The 19,744-nt window shown below is 39.8% G+C and overlaps 1 protein-coding gene across 2 annotated transcripts in view; it reads right to left on the bottom strand.

The window, feature by feature from the left end:
• The window catches only part of HECW2 (HECT, C2 and WW domain containing E3 ubiquitin protein ligase 2), a gene marked incomplete at both ends in the record, with an annotated part of 244,574 nt that overhangs the window by 155,778 nt on the left and 69,052 nt on the right, over positions 1-19,744 (bottom strand). For both annotated transcript variants that reach the window (XM_082657673.1, XM_082657672.1), the window contains one exon: positions 8,784-8,891. In XM_082657673.1, coding sequence (XP_082513799.1) covers positions 8,784-8,891 — 108 coding nt within the window. The remainder of the gene's footprint in view (positions 1-8,783; positions 8,892-19,744) is intronic.

Below are 19,744 nucleotides of genomic sequence, written 5' to 3'. Positions count from 1 at the left end.
GCGGACCCCAGAGACGGGCATAAGACGCTAAGGCGGTTGCTGCCACCACCATGAAGCCTATATGCGAGCACAGGTCACTATAAACACCCCCCTTCCGGGGAGCCTGTGCAGCCCGCCACTGCCAGGGGCCCGGGATCCACGGACAACTCACCCGGGAGAACGCATAGCGCACCTCAGGCTGGTGCAACGTTACGCCGGCCTCTGCCGCCGCAGGCTCGCCCCGCCCTCCGTGCTCCTCCCTCCACCCGGCCTGAGTGAGCCAGAGCCCCCGAATCAGTGGCTCCTTTAACCCCGTCCTGTCTGAGCGAAGAACAGACGCCCTCCGGTGACCTACACGCAGAGGCGAGGACAAATCCAAAGCTAGGCCCCGGGAGCTGTGAGAACAAAAAAGAGAAAGGGAAATCTCTCCCAGCGGCCTCATGAGCAGCGTTGGTTAAATCTCCACAATCAATTTGATGTACCTGCATCTGTGGAATACATGATAGACAACCAATCATCCCAAATTGAGGAGGTGGACTTTGAGAGCAAGATTTATGATTTTTTCCCCTTTTCCTCTTTTTGTGAGTGTGTATGTGCATGCTTCTGGGTGAGATTTTGTCTGTACAGCTTTGCTTCCAGAATTTGTCCTAGGGTTCTATCCATCCATTTTTCTTTTGTTTTTTTTGCTTTTGTTTTTCTTTCTAAAAAAATTTTTTTCTTAATAATTATTTTAATAACTTAATTTTATTTTATCTTTATTTTATTTTATTTTATTTATTTATTTCCTTCCTTCCTTCCTCCCTTCCTTTCTTTCTTTCTTTCTACTTTTTCTTGCTTTTATTCTGAGCTGTGTGGATGAAAGGCTGTTGGTGCTGCAGCCAGGAGTCAGTGCTGTGCCTCTGAGGTGGGAGAGCCAACTTCAGGACACTGGTCCACAAGAGACCTCCCAGCTCCACATAATATCAAACAGCAAAATTCTCCCAAAGATCTCCATCTCAACACCAGTACCCAGCTTCACTCAACGACCAGAAAGCTACAGAACTGGACACCCTGGGCCAAAGAACTAGCAAGACAGGAACACAACCCCATGCATTAGCAGAGAGGCTGCCTAAAATCATAATAAGGCCACACACACCCCAAAACACACCACCAGACGTGGACCTGCCCACCAGACAGACAAGATCCAGCCTCATCCACCGGAACACAGGCACTAGTCACCTCCACCAGGAAGCCTACACAACCCACTGAACCAACTTTAGCCACTGGGGACAGACACCAAAAACAACGGGAACTACGAACCTGCAGCCTGCAAAAAGGAGACCCCAAACACAGTAAGTTAAGCAAAATGAGAAGACAGAAAAACACACAGCAGATGAAGGAGCAAGATAAAAACCCACCAGACCTAACAAATGAAGAGGAAATAGGCAGTCTACCTGAAAAAGAATTCAGAATAATGATAGTAAAGATGATCCAAAATCTTGGAAACAGAATAGACAAAATGCAAGAAACATTTAACAAGGACCTAGAAGAACTAAAGATGAAACAAGCAACGATGAATAACACAATAAATGAAATTAAAAATACTCTAGATGGGATCAATAGCAGAATAACTGAGGCAGAAGAACGGATAAGTGACCTGGAAGATAAAATAGTGGAAATAACTACTGCAGAGCAGAATAAAGAAAAAAGAATGAAAACTGAGGACAGTCTCAGAGACCTCTGGGACAACATTAAACGCACAAACATTCGAATTATAGGGGTTCCAGAAGAAGAAGAGAAAAAGAAAGGGACTGAGAAAATATTTGAAGAGATTATAGTTGAAAACTTCCCTAATATGGGAAAGGAAATAGTTAATCAAGTCCAGGAAGCACAGAGAGTCCCATACGGATAAATCCAAGGAGAAATACGCCAAGACATATATTAATCAAACTGTCAAAAATTAAATACAAAGAAAACATATTAAAAGCAGCAAGGGAAAAACAACAAATAACACACAAGGGAATGCCCATAAGGTTAACAGCTGATCTTTCAGCAGAAACTCTGCAAAACAGAAGGGACTGACAGGACATATTTAAAGTGATGAAGGAGAAAAACCTACAATCAAGATTACTCTACCCAGCAAGGATCTCATTCAGATTTGATGGAGAAATTAAAACCTTTACAGACAAGCAAAAGCTGAGAGAGTTCAGCACTACCAAACCAGCTTTACAACAACTGCTAAAGGAACTTCTCTAGGTAAGAAACACAAGAGAAGGAAAAGACCTACAAAAACGAACCCAAAACAATTAAGAAAATGGGAATAGGAACATACATATTGATAATTACCTTAAATGTAAATGGACTAAATGCTCCCACCAAAAGACACAGATTGGCTGAATGGATACAAAAACAAGACCCATCTATATGCTGTCTACAAGAGACCCACTTCAGACCTAGAGACACATACAGACTGAAAGTAAGGGGATGGAAAAAGATATTCCATGCAAATGGAAAACAAAAGAAAGCTGGAGTAGCAATTCTCATATCAGACAAAATACACTTTAAAATAAAGACTATTAGAAGAGACAAAGAAGGACACTACATAATGATCAAGGGATCAATCCAAGAAGATATAACAATTGTAAATATTTATGCAACCAACATAGGAGTACCTCAATACATAAGGCTAATACTAACAGCCATAAAAGGGGAAATCAACAGTAACACATTCTTAATAGGCAACTTTAACACCCCACTTTCACCAATGGACAGATCATCCAAAATGAAAATAAATAAGGAAACACAAGCTTTAATGATACAGTAAACAAGATGGACTTAATTGATATTTATAGGACATTCCATCCAAAAAAACCAGAATACACATTTTTCTCAAGTGCTCATGGAACATTCTCCAGGATAGATCATATCTTGGGTCACAATTCAAGCCTTGGTAAATTTAAGAAAATTGAAATTGGATCAAGTATCTTTTCCGACCACAACACTATGAGACTAAATTTCAATTACAGGAAAAGATCTGTAGAAAATACAAACACGTGGAGGCTAAACAATACACTACTTAATAATGAAGTGATCACTGAAAAAATCAAAGAGGAAATAAAAAATACCTAGAAACAAATGACAATGGAGACACGACGACCCAAAACCTATGGGATGCAGCAAAAGCAGTTCTAAGAGGGAATTTTATGGCAATACAATCCTACCTTAAGAAACAGGATGCATCTCGAATAAACAACCTAACCTTGCACCTAAAGCAATTAGAGAAAGAAGAACAAAAAACCCCCAAAGTTAGCGGAAGGAAAGAAATCATAAAAATCAGATCAGAAATAAATGAAAAAGAAATGACAGAAACAATAGCAAAGATCAATAAAACTAAAAGCCAGTTCTTTGAGAAGATAAACAAAATTGATAAACCATTAGCCAGACTTACCAAGAAAAAAGGGAGAAGTTTCAAATCAATAGAATTAGAAATGAAAAAGGAGAAGTAACAACTGACACTGCAGAAATACAAAAGATCATGAGGGATTACTACAAGCAACTCTATGCCAATAAAATGGACAACCTGGAAGAAATGGACAAAATCTTAGAAATGCATAACCTGCCAAGACTGAATCAGGAAGAAACAGAAAATATGAACAGACCAATCACAAGCACTAAATTGAAACTGTGATTAAAAATCTTCCAACAAACAAAAGCCCAGGACCAGATGGCTTCACAGGCAAATTCTATCAAACTTTTAGAGAAGAGCTAACACCTAACCTTCTCAAACACTTCCAAAATATAGCAGAGGAAGGAACACTCCCAAACTCATTCTATGAGGCCACCATCACCCTGATACCAAAACCAGACAAGGATGTCACAAAGAAAGAAAACTACAGGCCAATATCACTGATGAACATAGATGCAAAAATCCTCAACAAAATACTAGCAAACAGAATCCAACAGCACATTAAAAGAATCATACACCATGATCAAATGGGGTTTATTCCAGGTATGCAAGGATTCTTCAGTATATGCAAATCAATCAACGTGATACACCATATTAACAAATTGAAGGAGAAAAACCATATGATCATCTCAATAGACGCAAAGAAAGCTTTCGACAAAATTCAACACCCATTTATGATAAAAACTCTGCAGGTAGTAGGCATAGAGGAAATTTCCTCAACATAATAAAGGCCATATATGACAGACCCACAGCCAACATCGTCCTCAATGGTGAAAAACTGAAAGCACTTCCACTAAGATCAGGAACAAGGCAAGGTTGCCCACTCTCACCACTCTTAGTCAACATAGTTTTGGAAGTTTTAGCCACAGCAATCAGAGAAGAAAAGGAAATAAAAGGAATCCAAATCGGAAAAGAAGAAGTAAAGCTGTCACTGTTTGCAGATGACATGATACTATACATAGAGAATCCTAAAGATGCTACCAGAAAACTACTAGAGCTAATCAATGAATTTGGTAAAGTAGCAGGATACAAAATTAATGCACAGAAATCTCTTACATTCCTATACATTAATGATGAAAAATCTGAAAGTGAAATCAAGAAAACACTCCCATTTACCACTGCAACAAAAAGAATAAAATATCTAGGAATAAACCTACCTAAGGAGACAAAAGACCTGTATGCAGAAAATTATAAGACACTGATGAAAGAAATTAAAGATGATACAAATAGATGGAGAGATATACCATGTTCTTGGATTGGAAGAATCAACATTGTGAAAATGACTCTACTACCCAAAGTGATCTACAGATTCAATGCAATCCCTATCAAACTACCACTGGCATTTTTCACAGAACTAGAACAAAAATTTCCAGAATTTGTATGGAAACACAAAAGACCCCAAATAGCCAAAGCAGTCTTGAGAACGAAAAATGGAGCTGGAGGAATCAGGCTCCCTGACTTCAAACTATACTACAAAGGTACAGTAATCAAGAGAGTATGGAACTGGCACAAAAACAGAAAGATAGATCAATGGAACAGAATAGAAAGCCCAGAGATAAACCCACACACATACGGTCACCTTATCTTTGATAAAGGAGGCAGGAATGTACAGTGGAGAAAGGACAGCCTCTTCAATAAGTGGTGCTGGGAAAACTGGACAGGTACATGTAAAAGTATGAGATTAGATCACTCCCTAACGCCATACAGAAAAATAAGCTCAAAGTGGATTAAAGACCTAAGGCCAGAAACTATCAAACTCTTAGAGGAAAACATAGGCAGAACACTCTATGACATAAATCACAGCAGGATTCTTTTTGACCCTCCTCCTAGAGAAATGGACATAAAAACAAAAATAAACAAATGGGACCTAATGAAACTTCAAAGCTTTTGCACAACAAAGGAAACCATAAACAAGACGCGAAAACCCTCAGAATGGGAGAAAATATTTGCAAATGAAGCAACTGATAAAGGATTAATCTCCAAAATTTATAAGCAGCTCATGCAGCTCAATAACAAAGAAACAAACAACCCAATCCAAAAATGGGCAGAAGGCCTAAATAGACATTTCTCCAAAGAAGATATACAGATTGCCAACAAACACATGAAAGAATGCTCAACATCATTAATCATTAGAGAAATGCAAATCAAAACTACAATGAGATATCATCTCACACCAGTCAGAATGGCCATCATCAAAAAATCTAGAAAGAATAAATGCTGGGGAGGGTGTGGAGAAAAGGAAACACTCTTGCACTGCTGGTGGGAATGTAAAATGGTACAGCCACTATGGAGAACAGTATGGAGGTTCCTTAAAAAACTACAAATAGAACTACCATATGACCCAGCAATCCCACTACTGGGCATATACCCTGAGAAAACCATAATTCAAAAAGAGTCATGTACCAAAATGTTCATTGCAGCTCTATTTACAATAGCCAGGTGATGGAAGCAACCTAAGTGTCTATCATCTGATTAATGGTTAAAGAAGATGTGGCACATATATACAATGGAATATTACTCAGCCATAAAAAGAAACGAAACTGAGCTATTTGTAATGAGGTGGATGGACCTAGAGTCTGTCATACAGAGTGAAGTAAGTCAGAAAGAGAAAGACAAATACCGGATGGTAACACATATATATGGAATTTAAGAAAAAAAAAGTGTCATGAAGAACCTTGGGGTAAGACAGGAATAAAGACACAGACCTACTAGAGAATGGACTTGAGGATATGGGGAGGGGGAAGGGTAAGCTGTGACAAAGCGCGAGAGAGGCATGGATATATATACACTACCAAACGTAAAACAGATAGCTAGTGGGAAGCAGCGGCATAGCACAGGGAGATCAGATCGGTGCTTTGTGACCGCCTGGAGGGGTGGGATAGGGAGGGTGGGAGGGAGGGAGACGCAAGAGGGAAGAGATATGGGAACATATGTATATGTATAACTGATTCACTTTGTTATAAAGCAGAAACCAACACACCATTGTAAAGCAATTATACTCCAATAAAGATGTAAAAAAAATGTTGTCTATGAGATCTAAGAGACACAGACTACACTTCTAAGCACTGATATAAACACCACCTCAGGTTTTTACACTGAATGGATTGTGAAAAGATAGGGATGTGTGTTGGGGGAGATCCCATTCTGATGAATGAAGATAAACTTATTCTAAAGCCAAATCTTTCTGTAATTCCTATTCACTGTCTTGCACTTAAACTTATACAACCTTTCTCAGTCCTTAAAAATGCATTACTTGGGCTTCCCTGGTGGCGCAGTGGTTGAGAGTCCGCCTGCTGAATCAGGGGACACGGGTTTGTGCCCCGGTCTGGGAGGATCCCACATGCCGCGGGGCGGCTGAGCCCGTGGGCCATGGCCGCTGAGCCTGCGCGTCCGGAGCCTGTGCTCCGCAACGGGAGAGGCCACAGCAGTGAGAGGCCCGCGTACCACAAAAAAATTAAAAATGCATTACTAAATATTTCCAGTTTTACAACTATGCTACACAATACCCCCAATTTTGTGTGTGAAGAATTAAGGTGGAAATGCTAAATTAGAGGAGAAAAGCAAAAGCATTCCCAATTCCTAGCTTCAATATCAAGCCCATTTCTGTTAAATACTAAGACTGAGATGTGAAGAAAAAATTTTGTCATGCCAGAGATGTTTACTATACCCTAATCAGCCAGGACATTATGAATCTCTAATTTATACTTCATGGAGAAAGAAAATCAATCATGTCAAGTGGGATACTCTGTAAATGGGTCTCTTATACATGTTACAAATTATAGCAGTGTGTGGTACTGACTTCTTCCCAGGTGTTCACATGAGCCTCATCATGTGAATCTGCACACTCCATCAACAGGCAACCGTTCCTAGCCGTCTCCAGCATTTTAAAGCAAACAGGAAGGTTGTTTTGCGTTTTTCCCTGAAGTTCAGTTGGCAATACTTCTCAGCTAGACCATCCTCTTAAGCCCTGGGATCTTTTCAAAGGAGGAATTACACTGAACGTAAACCCAGCTACTTCCCATTCCATTTTCACCAGATTCTTTTACCACTTATTTTTCTCATTACTTAGTAATGGCAGCTGGACCAATGTTGGAAAGTAAAGAGAAGTAGAAATAGGCAATAAAAACAAATCACTCATAATCTCACCTCCCAGATACATCCCTTGTTCACATTTTGGCAAATCTCCTTCCAAACTTTTTCCTACATGCTGTATTAGCTGGGATTATGCTGTATGTATCTGCTTCCCGCTTACTGTTATATCATGAGCATTTTCCCTTAAAAACTACATTCCATGTAAGGAGAAAATCTAGCCAGAAATTGAACTATGAAAAAAAAGACAGTCCTTAGAGGACAGAAGTGGGATTCGAGAAAACTATGAAATGCTGACCTACCAGTAAGGATGGTCAAAGAAATTATCTGGTGTCTTTAATGGCAATTCAAAATAATAGATGTTAACCTTTTAAAATGACTTTTTATATTACAGAAGTTTTACATGCTTCAAGAAAGACATGCTTACATCAGATTTCCATTTAATCAAACTTACTTTATAATTTATGGTTTAATAACTACCATTCTTAAGTACCAGTATCCATACACTCTCTCTCTTTCTTATATTAAATCCCTTGCATATAGAAAATTTAATTCTTACACAGAGCTAAACAGCTCAGAAAAATTTTAAAGAGCTCATTTTTTTCTACATTAAAGAAAAATAAATTCTGTAAATGTAGAAGTTAACCTGGACCAACTAGTAAATCATTTACATATATAATACTATATATAAGTACTATATATAAGCATTTGTATTTATAAGTAAGTATCAATATAAATCAGATCAACTGGGAAATTGTTATTTGCAGTCAATTTCTGATTCCTAATAAATGACCTCTATGGCAGTGTGCCCCACACTATCTCATCTACACTTGGAAAGACCAAGACCCAAACGCAAAACTTATTCTGCTGCTGGGGAAAATAACAGTCAAGTATTCTACAGGCAAATAAAACTCTTAGATTAACTGAAATCTTGAATTATTCTTTCTGCTCCTTGTAATTAATATACTATTAATTATAAATGAGATATAAGGGTATATAAATATGTGTAAAGTATTAAAATAACCATACATAATTTATATACCATACATTCATCAGGTACATTTTACACACACAAGTTTTTCAAATTATATGAACATTGTCTAATGAGTATTTTCCAAAACAATATACTTTCCAGTTTGGTGCAACACGGCATACATGTATAAATCAGAGGCCAAAACTTTTACAATAAAATTCAGGAAAGACTCTATAGATTTCTGCATATTTCTGCAATGTTCAATCACAAACTTATATTTCACACTTAGTTACTTACGCTCCATGAAATAAGGCCCAGGCTCAATTCTCCATACAATTTGTCCTTTTTGTGTTCCGGTTACACCCCTGTTTTTAGAATCCCAGAAGTTGGCTGGAGAATTCTCATCTGAAAAAAACAAAGAAACACTTTTTAATCTTAATTATAACCTCTTTGTCTTTCCTTAGCTGAAAGACTAATACAAGTTCTAAAATAAATGGAAAAAAAATAAAGGGGAAATATTAATGAACACTATTGTTAATGACTTACCTCCTCCCAGCAGATTACCCTGAATTTCTACATTTGCATTTATACAGGAGAATTGGGGAGGAGGATGGGAAGGTGGAAAGGAGATGGCACGTCCAGGCTTGGCCAGGTTGTTCACTGTTGCCAAAAGACAAAACCACAAAGAACAAAGGGTACGATTGTTCGTCAACCAGCAATGAGATGATATATAAGAAAAGGGTTGGGTGAGCTCCCATCTATAAAATCCTTTATCAAAAGAAAAGGAAGAGTAAGGCCAGACACTATAAAACTCTTAGAGGAAAACATAGGCAGAACACTCTATGACATAAATCACAGCAACATCCTTTTTGACCCACCTCCTAGAGAAATGGAAATAAAAATAAAAATAAACAAATGGGACCTAATGACACTTCAAAGCTTTTGCACAGCAAAGGAAACCATAAACAAGATGAAAAGACAACCCTCAGAATGGGAGAAAATATTTGCAAATGAAGCAACTGACAAAGGATTAATCTCCAAAATTTACAAGCAGCTCACGCGGCTCAACGTCAAAAAAACAAACAACTCAATCCAAAAATGGGCAGAAGACCTAAACAGACATTTCTCCAAAGAAGATATACAGATTGCCAACAAACACATAAAAGGATGCTCAATGTCACTAATCATTAGAGAAATGCAAATCAAAACTACAATGAGGTATCACCTCACACCAGTCAGAATGGCCATCATCAAAAAATCTACAAACAATAAATGCTGGAGAGGGTGTGGAGAAAAGGGAACCCTCTTGCACTGTTGGTGGAATGTAAATTGATACAGCCACTATGGAGAAGAGTATGGAGGTTCCTTAAAAATCTAAAAATAGAATTACCATATGACCCTGCAATCCCACTACTGGGCATATACCCTAAGAAAACCATAATTCAAAAAGAGTCATGTACCACAATGTTCATTGCAGCTCTATTTACAATAGCCAGGTCATGGAAGCAACCTAAGTGTCCATCAACAGATGAGTGGATAAAGAAGATGTGGCACATATATACAATGGAATATTACTCAGCCATAAAAAGAAATGAAATTGAGTTATTTGTAATGAGCTAGATGGACCTAGAGTCTGTCATACAGAGTGAAGTAAGTCAGAAAGAGAAAAACAAATACCATATGCTAACACATATATATGGAATCTGAAAAAAAAAAGGTTCTGAAGAACCTAGGGGCAGGACAGAAATAAAGATGCAGACGTAGAGAATGGACTTGAGGACACAGGGAGGGGGAAGGGTAAGCTGGGACAAAGTGAGAGAGTGGTATGGACATATACACACTACCAAATGTAAGATCGATAGCTAGTGGGAAGCAGCCACATAGCACAGGGAGATCAGCTCGGTGCTTTGTGACCACCTAGCGGGGTTGGATAGGGAGGGTGGGAGGGAGACGCAAGAGGGAGGAGATACGGGGATATATGTATATGTATGGCTGATTCACTTTGTTATAAAGCAGAAACTAACACACCATTGTAGAACAGTTATACTCCAATAAAGATGTTAAATTAAAAAAAAAGAAAGAAAAGGAAGAGCAAAGCTGGTAGAATATAACAGAATCGAGATGGGATGAAACAAACAGACATTGAGCTATGAAACTGAGTCAAGACACAGCACAGGTTGGCCATGGACAGTGCTCAGCAGACACCAACTAAGTTATCAGGTTGGCTAGGACAATCGTTTACAAAAGGTCGGTAGCAGTAGATCTTGAGTCAATACAAGAAAAGGAAAGAGGAAGAAGGATAGAAAGAACAGATCCAAAGAGCAGCCTGAAAGTAGCATTCTCCAAGCTCTCTGACCTCATGGCACTAAGAAAATGGTAATATTTGTAGGACACACTGGAGTACATGAAAGAGACACTTACAACTTAAGATTATAGTAGGGGTGATCTGGCTGCCCCAGGTTCTGCCCCACCCTGAAGGTGGAAGGGATTCATATTCTTTTTTTTTTTTTTTTTTTTGCGGTACGCGGGCCTCTCACTGTTGTGGCCTCTCCCGCTGCGGAGCACAGGCTCCAGACGCGCAGGCTCAGTGGCCATGGCTCACGGGCCCAGCCGCTCCGCAGCATGTGGGATCTTCCTGGACCGGGGCACGAACCCGTGTCCCCTGCATCGGCAGGCGGACTCTCAACCACTGCGCCACCAGGGAAGCCCAAGGGATTCATATTCTTTAACTTGCTTACATCACACTAGTTTGAAGTTCTGTCCTAGGGCCCTGGAATAGGAAATGAAACTAAAAACAGGAAAAAGAGACCACTCAGAGTTCTATAGGTACACAAAAATGTGTGCAGAGATACTGGCTCTTAAAATCAGATGTACCTCATTTGCTTCCCCAAATCCCTTTCCCAGGAGGGAAGATTAGGGATACACTTTAACTGAGAGCTGGAATTAAGCCGAGAGGGTGAAGTAAGAGATCCACTAAAATAAGAGAGGAGAGAAAAGGTCCCAAGCCCAAGGGAAGAGTCCTAAGAAAAACCTCACTTCTTATGAGCATAAAAGGAACAGAAAGTGGGCCAGGTGAGGGGTTGGATAATCCAGCTCCACTGGATTTCAATCCAGTGGTTGTCCTTGGGGCCCACTGGTTTCATCACATTGAGAAGTCAAAGAAGTTTGGGAGGAAGGGTCCTTTCCTGCTACCTGTAATCAGCACAGTATAAGTCAAAGATTCTTTATCGTGAAAAGGCCAAGAAGCAGCCACTGTTCTTGTAAGAATGGAAAGGCATAACTGACTCAGGGCATCACCTCCCCTCATAGATAAACAATGCAAGGCGATCCACTCCATTCCGTCACAAAAATAGAACCACAACACTGACATTTAGAAGGCACTCAGGCAATCACCTAAAACTGGATTTGAAAGATGTCATGTGGCTCCTCAGGGCAGACCCTGCTCACTGCCTATCCCTTGAACCTATTCCTTGTCAACTGAACCCCAATTCTGTCCGAGGTAACAATGTGCCCAGTTAAAAATAGTTGCCTCTCCAGAATCCCTTGCAGCCAAGGGTGGCATGTGGCCAGTGAGACGTAGGTAGAATTCTACTGGGTGGGATTTCTGGGAAAGCTGTTATTTTCCTGATTGATCAAAGGACAGACTCAATAATCTTTTTGTTCTCCCCCCTCCCCTCTCCTTAGATGAGAGCCACATACTAAGAATGGCAGAGAAAGAAGCTGGAAGCATCCATGATGATCCTTTGAGCCCTGAATGGCCTTCAGGCTTTTTGCTACCGAGGCAAAAATAAATTCCTATTTACTTAAGCTCCTGTGGTTGGGTTTCTGTTACTTGCAGCTGAACACAATTCCTAATAGACACAACTACCTTCCTAAAAATCACTCAGTGATTTAGGTGCATCACGCCTGACTTGACCCAGAATCGCTGAGATTGCATCACTTCTCCACGTTAGACAACAAAGGTAGTTTCTTCCTTTCTAAAACATACTGGGCAGAGCTGCTGGCATAGGGACAGGGACCCTCATGTTTTCACAAACAAATGTATTGTATTAGCTGTTGGTCACATGCAAGGCACTGGACCCTGAAGGGAACAGAACACAGGTATAGGGAGTAGAAGGTGTCCAGCTGTTCAAAATGCTTTTTTTAAAAAACACGGCTATGCACATGGGAAATTTTCTGAAAATACTGTTGTGTCAGTTTCCTCTTGAGGCCTCAGGAAAGATGAGGCAACATCAAATCTCATTTTAAGGAGCATGCATTAGGATCACAATGATAAAAAGCAACATTAATAAATTTGTACTTGGTAAAGTGCAACCTCTCTGTTAGAGGGTTCGCACTTCTGCTGTTACTAAACTTTTTCTCCCCAAGCCATCAGTTAAGTCAAACCAAGTACACACTTCTGACGTAATGACCCTGGGAAGATGGGGCCCTAAGGAGCAGAAATAGGAGCGGGTGGGGGTAATGGGATGAGGAGATAGCGTGAGAGGACTGAGCTCCACGCAGAAGTGATGCCTGAGGCTTGACACAACCCCTTACATGTTCCCTGGAGGAGAATTTTGACAGAGAACCAGTGCCATCATCTCCTGTTCCAAGAAGGGCCACTAATAACTTTTTCTTTGCCAGTTATATTCACTTCAAGGTAGAAATACTGCATTGCACGAATATCCATCCTTGGTCTCAGAAGTCGGAAATAAGGGAGGATGAGTTATGGGTGCTTCCTCCCCAGACTCCTCACCAAGAAAGAGACCTAGAGTTAGGGGTTCGGTTCACCCACCAGCTTGTGTGGGTTGGGATAAAACATGTATCTCTGACTTTTACTCCTATCTTTGGTTCATAGGCTATGTAGACAACTCCATTTGGTTAAGTATATGATATTTAAAGAAATAAAGGCTAGCCCCTTGAAGCAAAATGTCAAAAATGTACCATGAGTATTCAGGCCCATAGGGAACTCAAATGTCCCATATATGTTGAGAAATGGGTCAGAATTAGGATGAACAGGCCCAGAGCAGAAGCTTGATGGGTATGTTCTGATTTTTTTTTTTTTAAGCCCAAATGCCATAGCAAGAAACAAATCTGTAAACCTTCATAGGGAAGCTCTTATTCCCCACCAAGCACAGCGTCTGTCATTTAGAAGTTACCCAAGTTGCTTAATATTCTGGTTATTCTAGATGGAAATCTTTCTCCAGTGAGATTATGTTTCTGAAAATTCATCATCCCTGACAGATACTAGCTCTCCTGCTACCGACTGGCAGCTACTCTTAACTGAAAATGTAAAATCCCTAGAAATAAACCAGTGTGGTGGCACAGAGTTCAAATTATTTTGTGCCGGCTCTCACAGTCTCCACCACAGCTCCAGCTCCTACTGACATGGGCCAGCAGAGCTCTGACCAGCCTTGGTGGCAGGATTCTAAAACATACCTAGAATGACTCATCCCTTGTCTTTGTTTCAAGGAGACCAATTTTAACTTATCCTTCAGACTAAACCTTTTTTTCCTTAAGTAGGTTAACACTTTCATTTAGGTTGCACTCCGTTCTAGGCTAGCCTAAGAACATCTTTTCAGTGACAGCATTTTTCTGCTCAGGTCTATTTTTTTATGGATGTTTGAGGACAGAATATTTTTTCCCAGATTGTGTAAGTTGGTTTTCTTCACCCTCATTTAACATCTGTATTAGATGACTCAATCTTTTTAAAATGCCCCCAACTCCAAATAAGAAAAATAACTGAGTATAAAAATAGTACACCAAAGAAAGCCTTCTAAATTCCCTACATGTATCGTATAGACATAATTATACATCTATTTCTTCCTTTAATTGAATAAAGATTCGGATAGATCAAAGAAATGTCATTGGTCTTTAAAGCCAATTATCAATTTTTCCATTTATACTTGGCCACTTCCCTTCCCCATTTCTCTTAAGAGCTATTCAAATCTGTCTCACTGTCCTCACATCCTCTAATTTCCACCCTCTGACTTACAGCAGGGTACCATGCACCCTATGGCATCTAGAACGTGGAGGACATCAAGCCCCATTTCCCTGGTTTCTGCCTCTCCCTACCGCCATCTTTTCTGAACCCACATGTATTTCTCGCTTTCTTGCCCAGGGTTTTACCCCCCATTATGGTGGTGCCCTTGACTCAAACCCTTCCATCAGTCACCTTCTCTCACCTTGACCTTTAGCTTCTTCCTCTCAACCGAGAAACACGTCAGCCTCCATGAGACATATCTGTCTGCTTTTGCTCTTGGACCGTTGCCTTCCTTGCCCCCTTTCCCATCCACATTTTTATTTCCCTTCTTACTAACATTAAAATATCTGTTATAGTTACAATGGAGTCTGTATTCTAGAAGTGTATGTTCTAGATACCTAGGTAACTTTCTAGCTGGAATATAATTACAAAAAGAAACATTGGAGATATTTAATTCATGTACCTAAATATCTTTTCTAAATCTAATTTTGTTTGGCAGGGTTTATATGAAGGTTGTCCACTCATGTCTCTTACATATTCTTAGTTCTCTTATAAATCTAGTTGGCAGTACATGTTCTGTAAATAAAAAGGCAAAGCACACATCCAAAAAGCCCTAAAATCCTTCTAATGTAATTTTCATTCCTGTTTGTGAATATTGTGGGAACATGATCAAGAAACCTTTTGAAAATCTTTACTCTTGCCTTATTTTAGCAATCCATGATACTTTCCGAAAATGATTTCATATAGTGTTTTTTAAAATTACAGTTGACCCCTGAACAAAGGCAGGGGTTAGGCACACCGCCCCTCTCTGAAGTCAAAAATCGACATACAACTTAGAGTCGGCCCTCTGCATACGGATGGGGTTCCTCCTTACCCGCAGGCAGTTTCCATACCTGCAATTCAACCAACCGTGGATCACATAGTACCGCAGTATTTACTATTGAAAAAAATCCGTGCATAAGTGGACCTGAGCAGTTCAAACCCATGTTCTTCAAGCATCAACTGTACTCTTCTAGGGCTTTTCCAATTAATTTTTTTTTAATACTGGAATTACTTCTGTTAAGTCTGCTTCTCCAAGGGAGAAACGAAGTGTTTGGACCCAGAAGTAAAGGAGTAGGGATATAAGATTACACTACACAGAACTAACTCTCTTCTATTAACTGCAGAGTATAGTAGCTCAGAGAATTTTCTCAGAAATTTGGTTAATTAGGTGAGAAATAGTCCCCTTCCCTTAATGAGAACCACATAATTTTACCTTGGGGTCTTAAACAAAATCTCTATATAAGCAGATTTGCCAACATCTCCTGCACATTCAGTAGGTCACAAATCATCATTGGCTACCTTCCCCTTTAGCTAACTGATCCTCTGGGGCAATGATTGCCCAACTCCATTGCTCACAATGAATATCCTGGGGGCTCCTTCAACAATGCTGACTTTGATTCGGTAGGTTTGAGTCGGGATGCAGGAATTTGAATTTTAGGAAGCACCCCAACCAGGTGATTCTGCTACAGGTACTACAAACACCTCACATGGAAAAAAAATCTGTTCCATGGTAATTTCCAGAGAAACTGAGCAATCATATCAATGCTGTGGACCATGCACATCTCATTGACCACTGTCCCTCTCATTTGCTAGCTTGTTCCTTTCCTTCCTTCCTCCCTCCTTCCCTCCCTTCCTTCTTTCATCTGAATGGAATTTACTGACTGTCTTATGAAGGTCAGGAACATCCATTTCCTGCCATAAGGAGTTTGCAGTACAGTAGGAGAAGACTGGCATATAAGGTACAATGCGATGTTAAAAGTGCTATGATAGAGGTGTGCATACTTTATAAAGTGTTAGAGAACCGAGGGGGAATGATCAGCATTCTCCGTGACCGTGTATAATGACTATGGCTCTGGATCTATCAAGTTTGAAGTGTCTTTGGGAGATGCATATGGAGATATCCTTTCAGAGGTTTACACATTTGAGCCAGTCATTAAGGTATCCCATCCATTCCTTTGCTTCGCTGTTCTCTAGACATATTGTTTTGTCTCCCAAGGTTCATTTTTTGGTTCCATAAATGGTCATCAGAAGCAACAAACAAGTGGCATATTAAGAGCTGAATTCAGTGGTAAAAGTTACTGTTTGTTGTTCCCTAGGTCCCATGACATTATCATTTTCTTACTTGGAAAAGTAGGATTAATTACATTAACTTACAATATGATTGTAAAGAGTAATTTTAAAAAATAAATGAATTCTTTTTAAAATGCCACAAAAACCTAAAATGACGTAAGCATAAAGTCTTTCATGCTTCAAACTCTTCCTTCCCCGTAATATTTCACACACAGAGGTCAGTGTGAAAATAATCTTTTAAAGATTAATTTTTTTTTCTGTACATGACTTTTGGATTGCAGAAATGTCCTGTGAATAGGCATATACAGGAGACATGGCCAGACATATTAAACATATCCAAAATAATTTGGAAATGTTTCTATGTCTATATTAATATTTCCAAAACCTCCATACAATACTGGAGATAAAACAGAAACAAAAAAAGTATTCAAAGTCCTCACTATTCTATCAGTCAACCTAGGGGACTTGAAAAAAGATAAGAAATTTTGTAAGAAAGATGCCATGTGACAGACTGTGACAGATGAAAAATGATGTTTACAAATGTTCTTTTGCTTTGAAGTAATTCCTCCCTACATTTTCTTGAAAAATGGCATAAACATCTAACTTGATTTTAAATTACTTTTCGGATAAAAATTGAATATACCTATGTCCTGAGATTGGATCATAAAGAGGCCTGGCTTTCTTCCAGCTACACTCAGAAATTAGATGCCTTGTCTAGGATTTGGGATTTAGAGCAATCCTAAGCTACAATTTGAATCAAAATGATCATTCTAGACCTGGCCAAAAACACATCTTCACAGGGGCTGCCTGACTGTTAAAACTTTGCAAATTTACCTGCATGTGCTAGGCAAGTTATGGAATCCCACTAGGCAAGTTATGCGAGAGCAAAACTCTGACAGTGGCTGAGATCTGAACTACATTGCAGGTGGGTGAGGGGGTGACCCTTTACCACTGATTGTACCAAACAGAGCACCAGTCTTATTAAGTGCTATGAGAATTCACTCACAAACTTCATGAATTGGCACACTCGGCATTTGTTTTTAACCCAATCTCCCTAGATGCCCAATTCTGTACACTGACACCCTCCCTGGATGGAAAAAAAAAGAGTGTGAGTATTGGACATATTTAGGGATTGCAGTGATGACACCATGCTATCAAATGAGAATGCGCCCACTGCCACTTGAATATTTTCTTATATTGATAGATACCAGAAAGATTTGCTGATTATAATGTGCCAGAGATGAGAGAAAAAGACACTGGCACATTACAGGACAGAAAAAGCAACAGAGGCTGAGAAGACCCTCTGGCAAGCCGGTAAGGTCTGGCCTTGGGGATGTTTGCACTGAAGGGCGTGTGCCCCGATAAGAAGGGAACACTGGCGAGGGGGGGCGGGAAGAGTGAGGCTCATATACTGATTCACTGTCACTCACACCGCTGTATGAGAGAGGTGTGCTACTGCTGTCTCCTCTACAGGAGGCCTCACCAGGGGTGGTGCAGGCCAATCTGAAGAATGTTATATGTTTCAGTAGATCCAGGCTGGGTGACATACCTTATAGCCAAGTCCTAACCACACCCCTGAGGGGTCTCCTCAACATTCAAACCTCCAGACGTGCTAGGCAGAGGCAGGAGGCCCTGCTAAGCAACTTCCTGTATAAAATACCTGATCCTAAACTAGTCAATTAAACACTCAGTTGACAAGGGGGGAACCACCAACAGACCAGTGAGAGGAAACACTTGGCTTCATTTTAGCAAATAACTGTCAAGAGTTTCAGTCAGAGAGGGTTTACAGAAGAATTCACTTTAAACATAGGTAATGTTTACATATTGAAAATGTCTTACCTCTTGTTCATTAGGATCCCTGTTTCTTTCAGAGTAAAATTCAAAGTCTTTTTGGAGGTTAATAGTGCCCTACAGGATCTGGCAGCCCCCTTCCCCACCCCCCAAAAAATTAGAGCTCTGACCTCATCTTTCCCTACCCTCTCCCCTTCCCCGCTTGCTCCACTCCAGCTGCACTGGACTCCTTGGTAATGAAGGGAGTTAAGAGTATGCCAGGCCAAAATATGACACTTTGAGCTGAAAGCAATCAGCCCTCTGCTCTCCCCCTTTATGTCTAAAAGCAAGACATAAATTTCCATCTGTAAAGGTGTCTCCCTCTCCCATACCAGGAAGAGTAAGATGACTCTTAATCACTACTCATCAATGGAGAAGGAACCAACTTCAGTCTGCGTAACAAACCTTCCTAAATAACCCTTATCTTCCATTAGTTTCCCCCATATATTTACCTTCCCACAATTTACCACCCACAGAAGCCAACCGCCCTTCCTTTGTCTAGTTACTTCTCCACAATTTATTGTCCTTTGGTAAAGTAGCATATAAACCCCTGAATTTAACCACTTCTTTGGGTCTTCATTTTATATACAAGAAGGCTTCATGCAAGTAGAAATAAAATTTTTAACATCTATTAAAATGTGTATCCTCTTTTTCCTGTTAATCTGTCTTTTGTCAGTCTGATTTGCAGGGCCAGTAGCCAAACCTAAGAGAATAAAGTTTTTTTCCTCCTTTACAATATCCTCAAGGTTCTGGTCAGGACTCTGCCTCAGGGTCCATCTGTCTGAATCTTTCCCCCAATATATCCTAACGCATCAATCCTCTCCTTAAATTATTTTTCTTTTTTGCTTGCATATCACTGTCTCAATGAAATCTACCCTGACTGCCCGGTTTAAAACTACCCTGTCTCCAGCATTCCTGGACTATCTTACTCCGCTCAATTTCTTTTCTATAACCCTAACACCATCTAACATACTATATAATCTACTAATACTTCTTGTATATTGTCTTTCTCTCTAGAATGTAAACTCCAAGAAGTCAAGGACTTTTGTCTATTCTGTTCACTGATGTATCTCAAGTAACTAGAATACCTGGCACATAGTAGGTGCTCATATTTGGTTGAACAAAAGAGGTTGTCATGTCTTCTTTTAATTATGATGATATGGCATTAACTGAATACCAGTATTATACTGTTAAAATATACAAAGGAGGAAAATAAAATTCTCACCAAGGAATGCATAAAGCCTTTTTAAAAAGATCTCTGTCCTGTTCAAAATAGAGAAAAACAAGGACAATATTGCAAATTCCACACTAAGCTTTACTAGACTAACTTAACAAGATCAATTTATTTAAACTC

This window comes from Grampus griseus, assembly GCF_964374135.1.
Source record: "Grampus griseus genome assembly, chromosome: 7".
NCBI classification, from domain to species: domain Eukaryota; kingdom Metazoa; phylum Chordata; class Mammalia; order Artiodactyla; family Delphinidae; genus Grampus; species Grampus griseus.
Note: the sequence above shows the minus strand (reverse complement) of the source record. Positions and strands in the feature narration are given on the sequence as shown.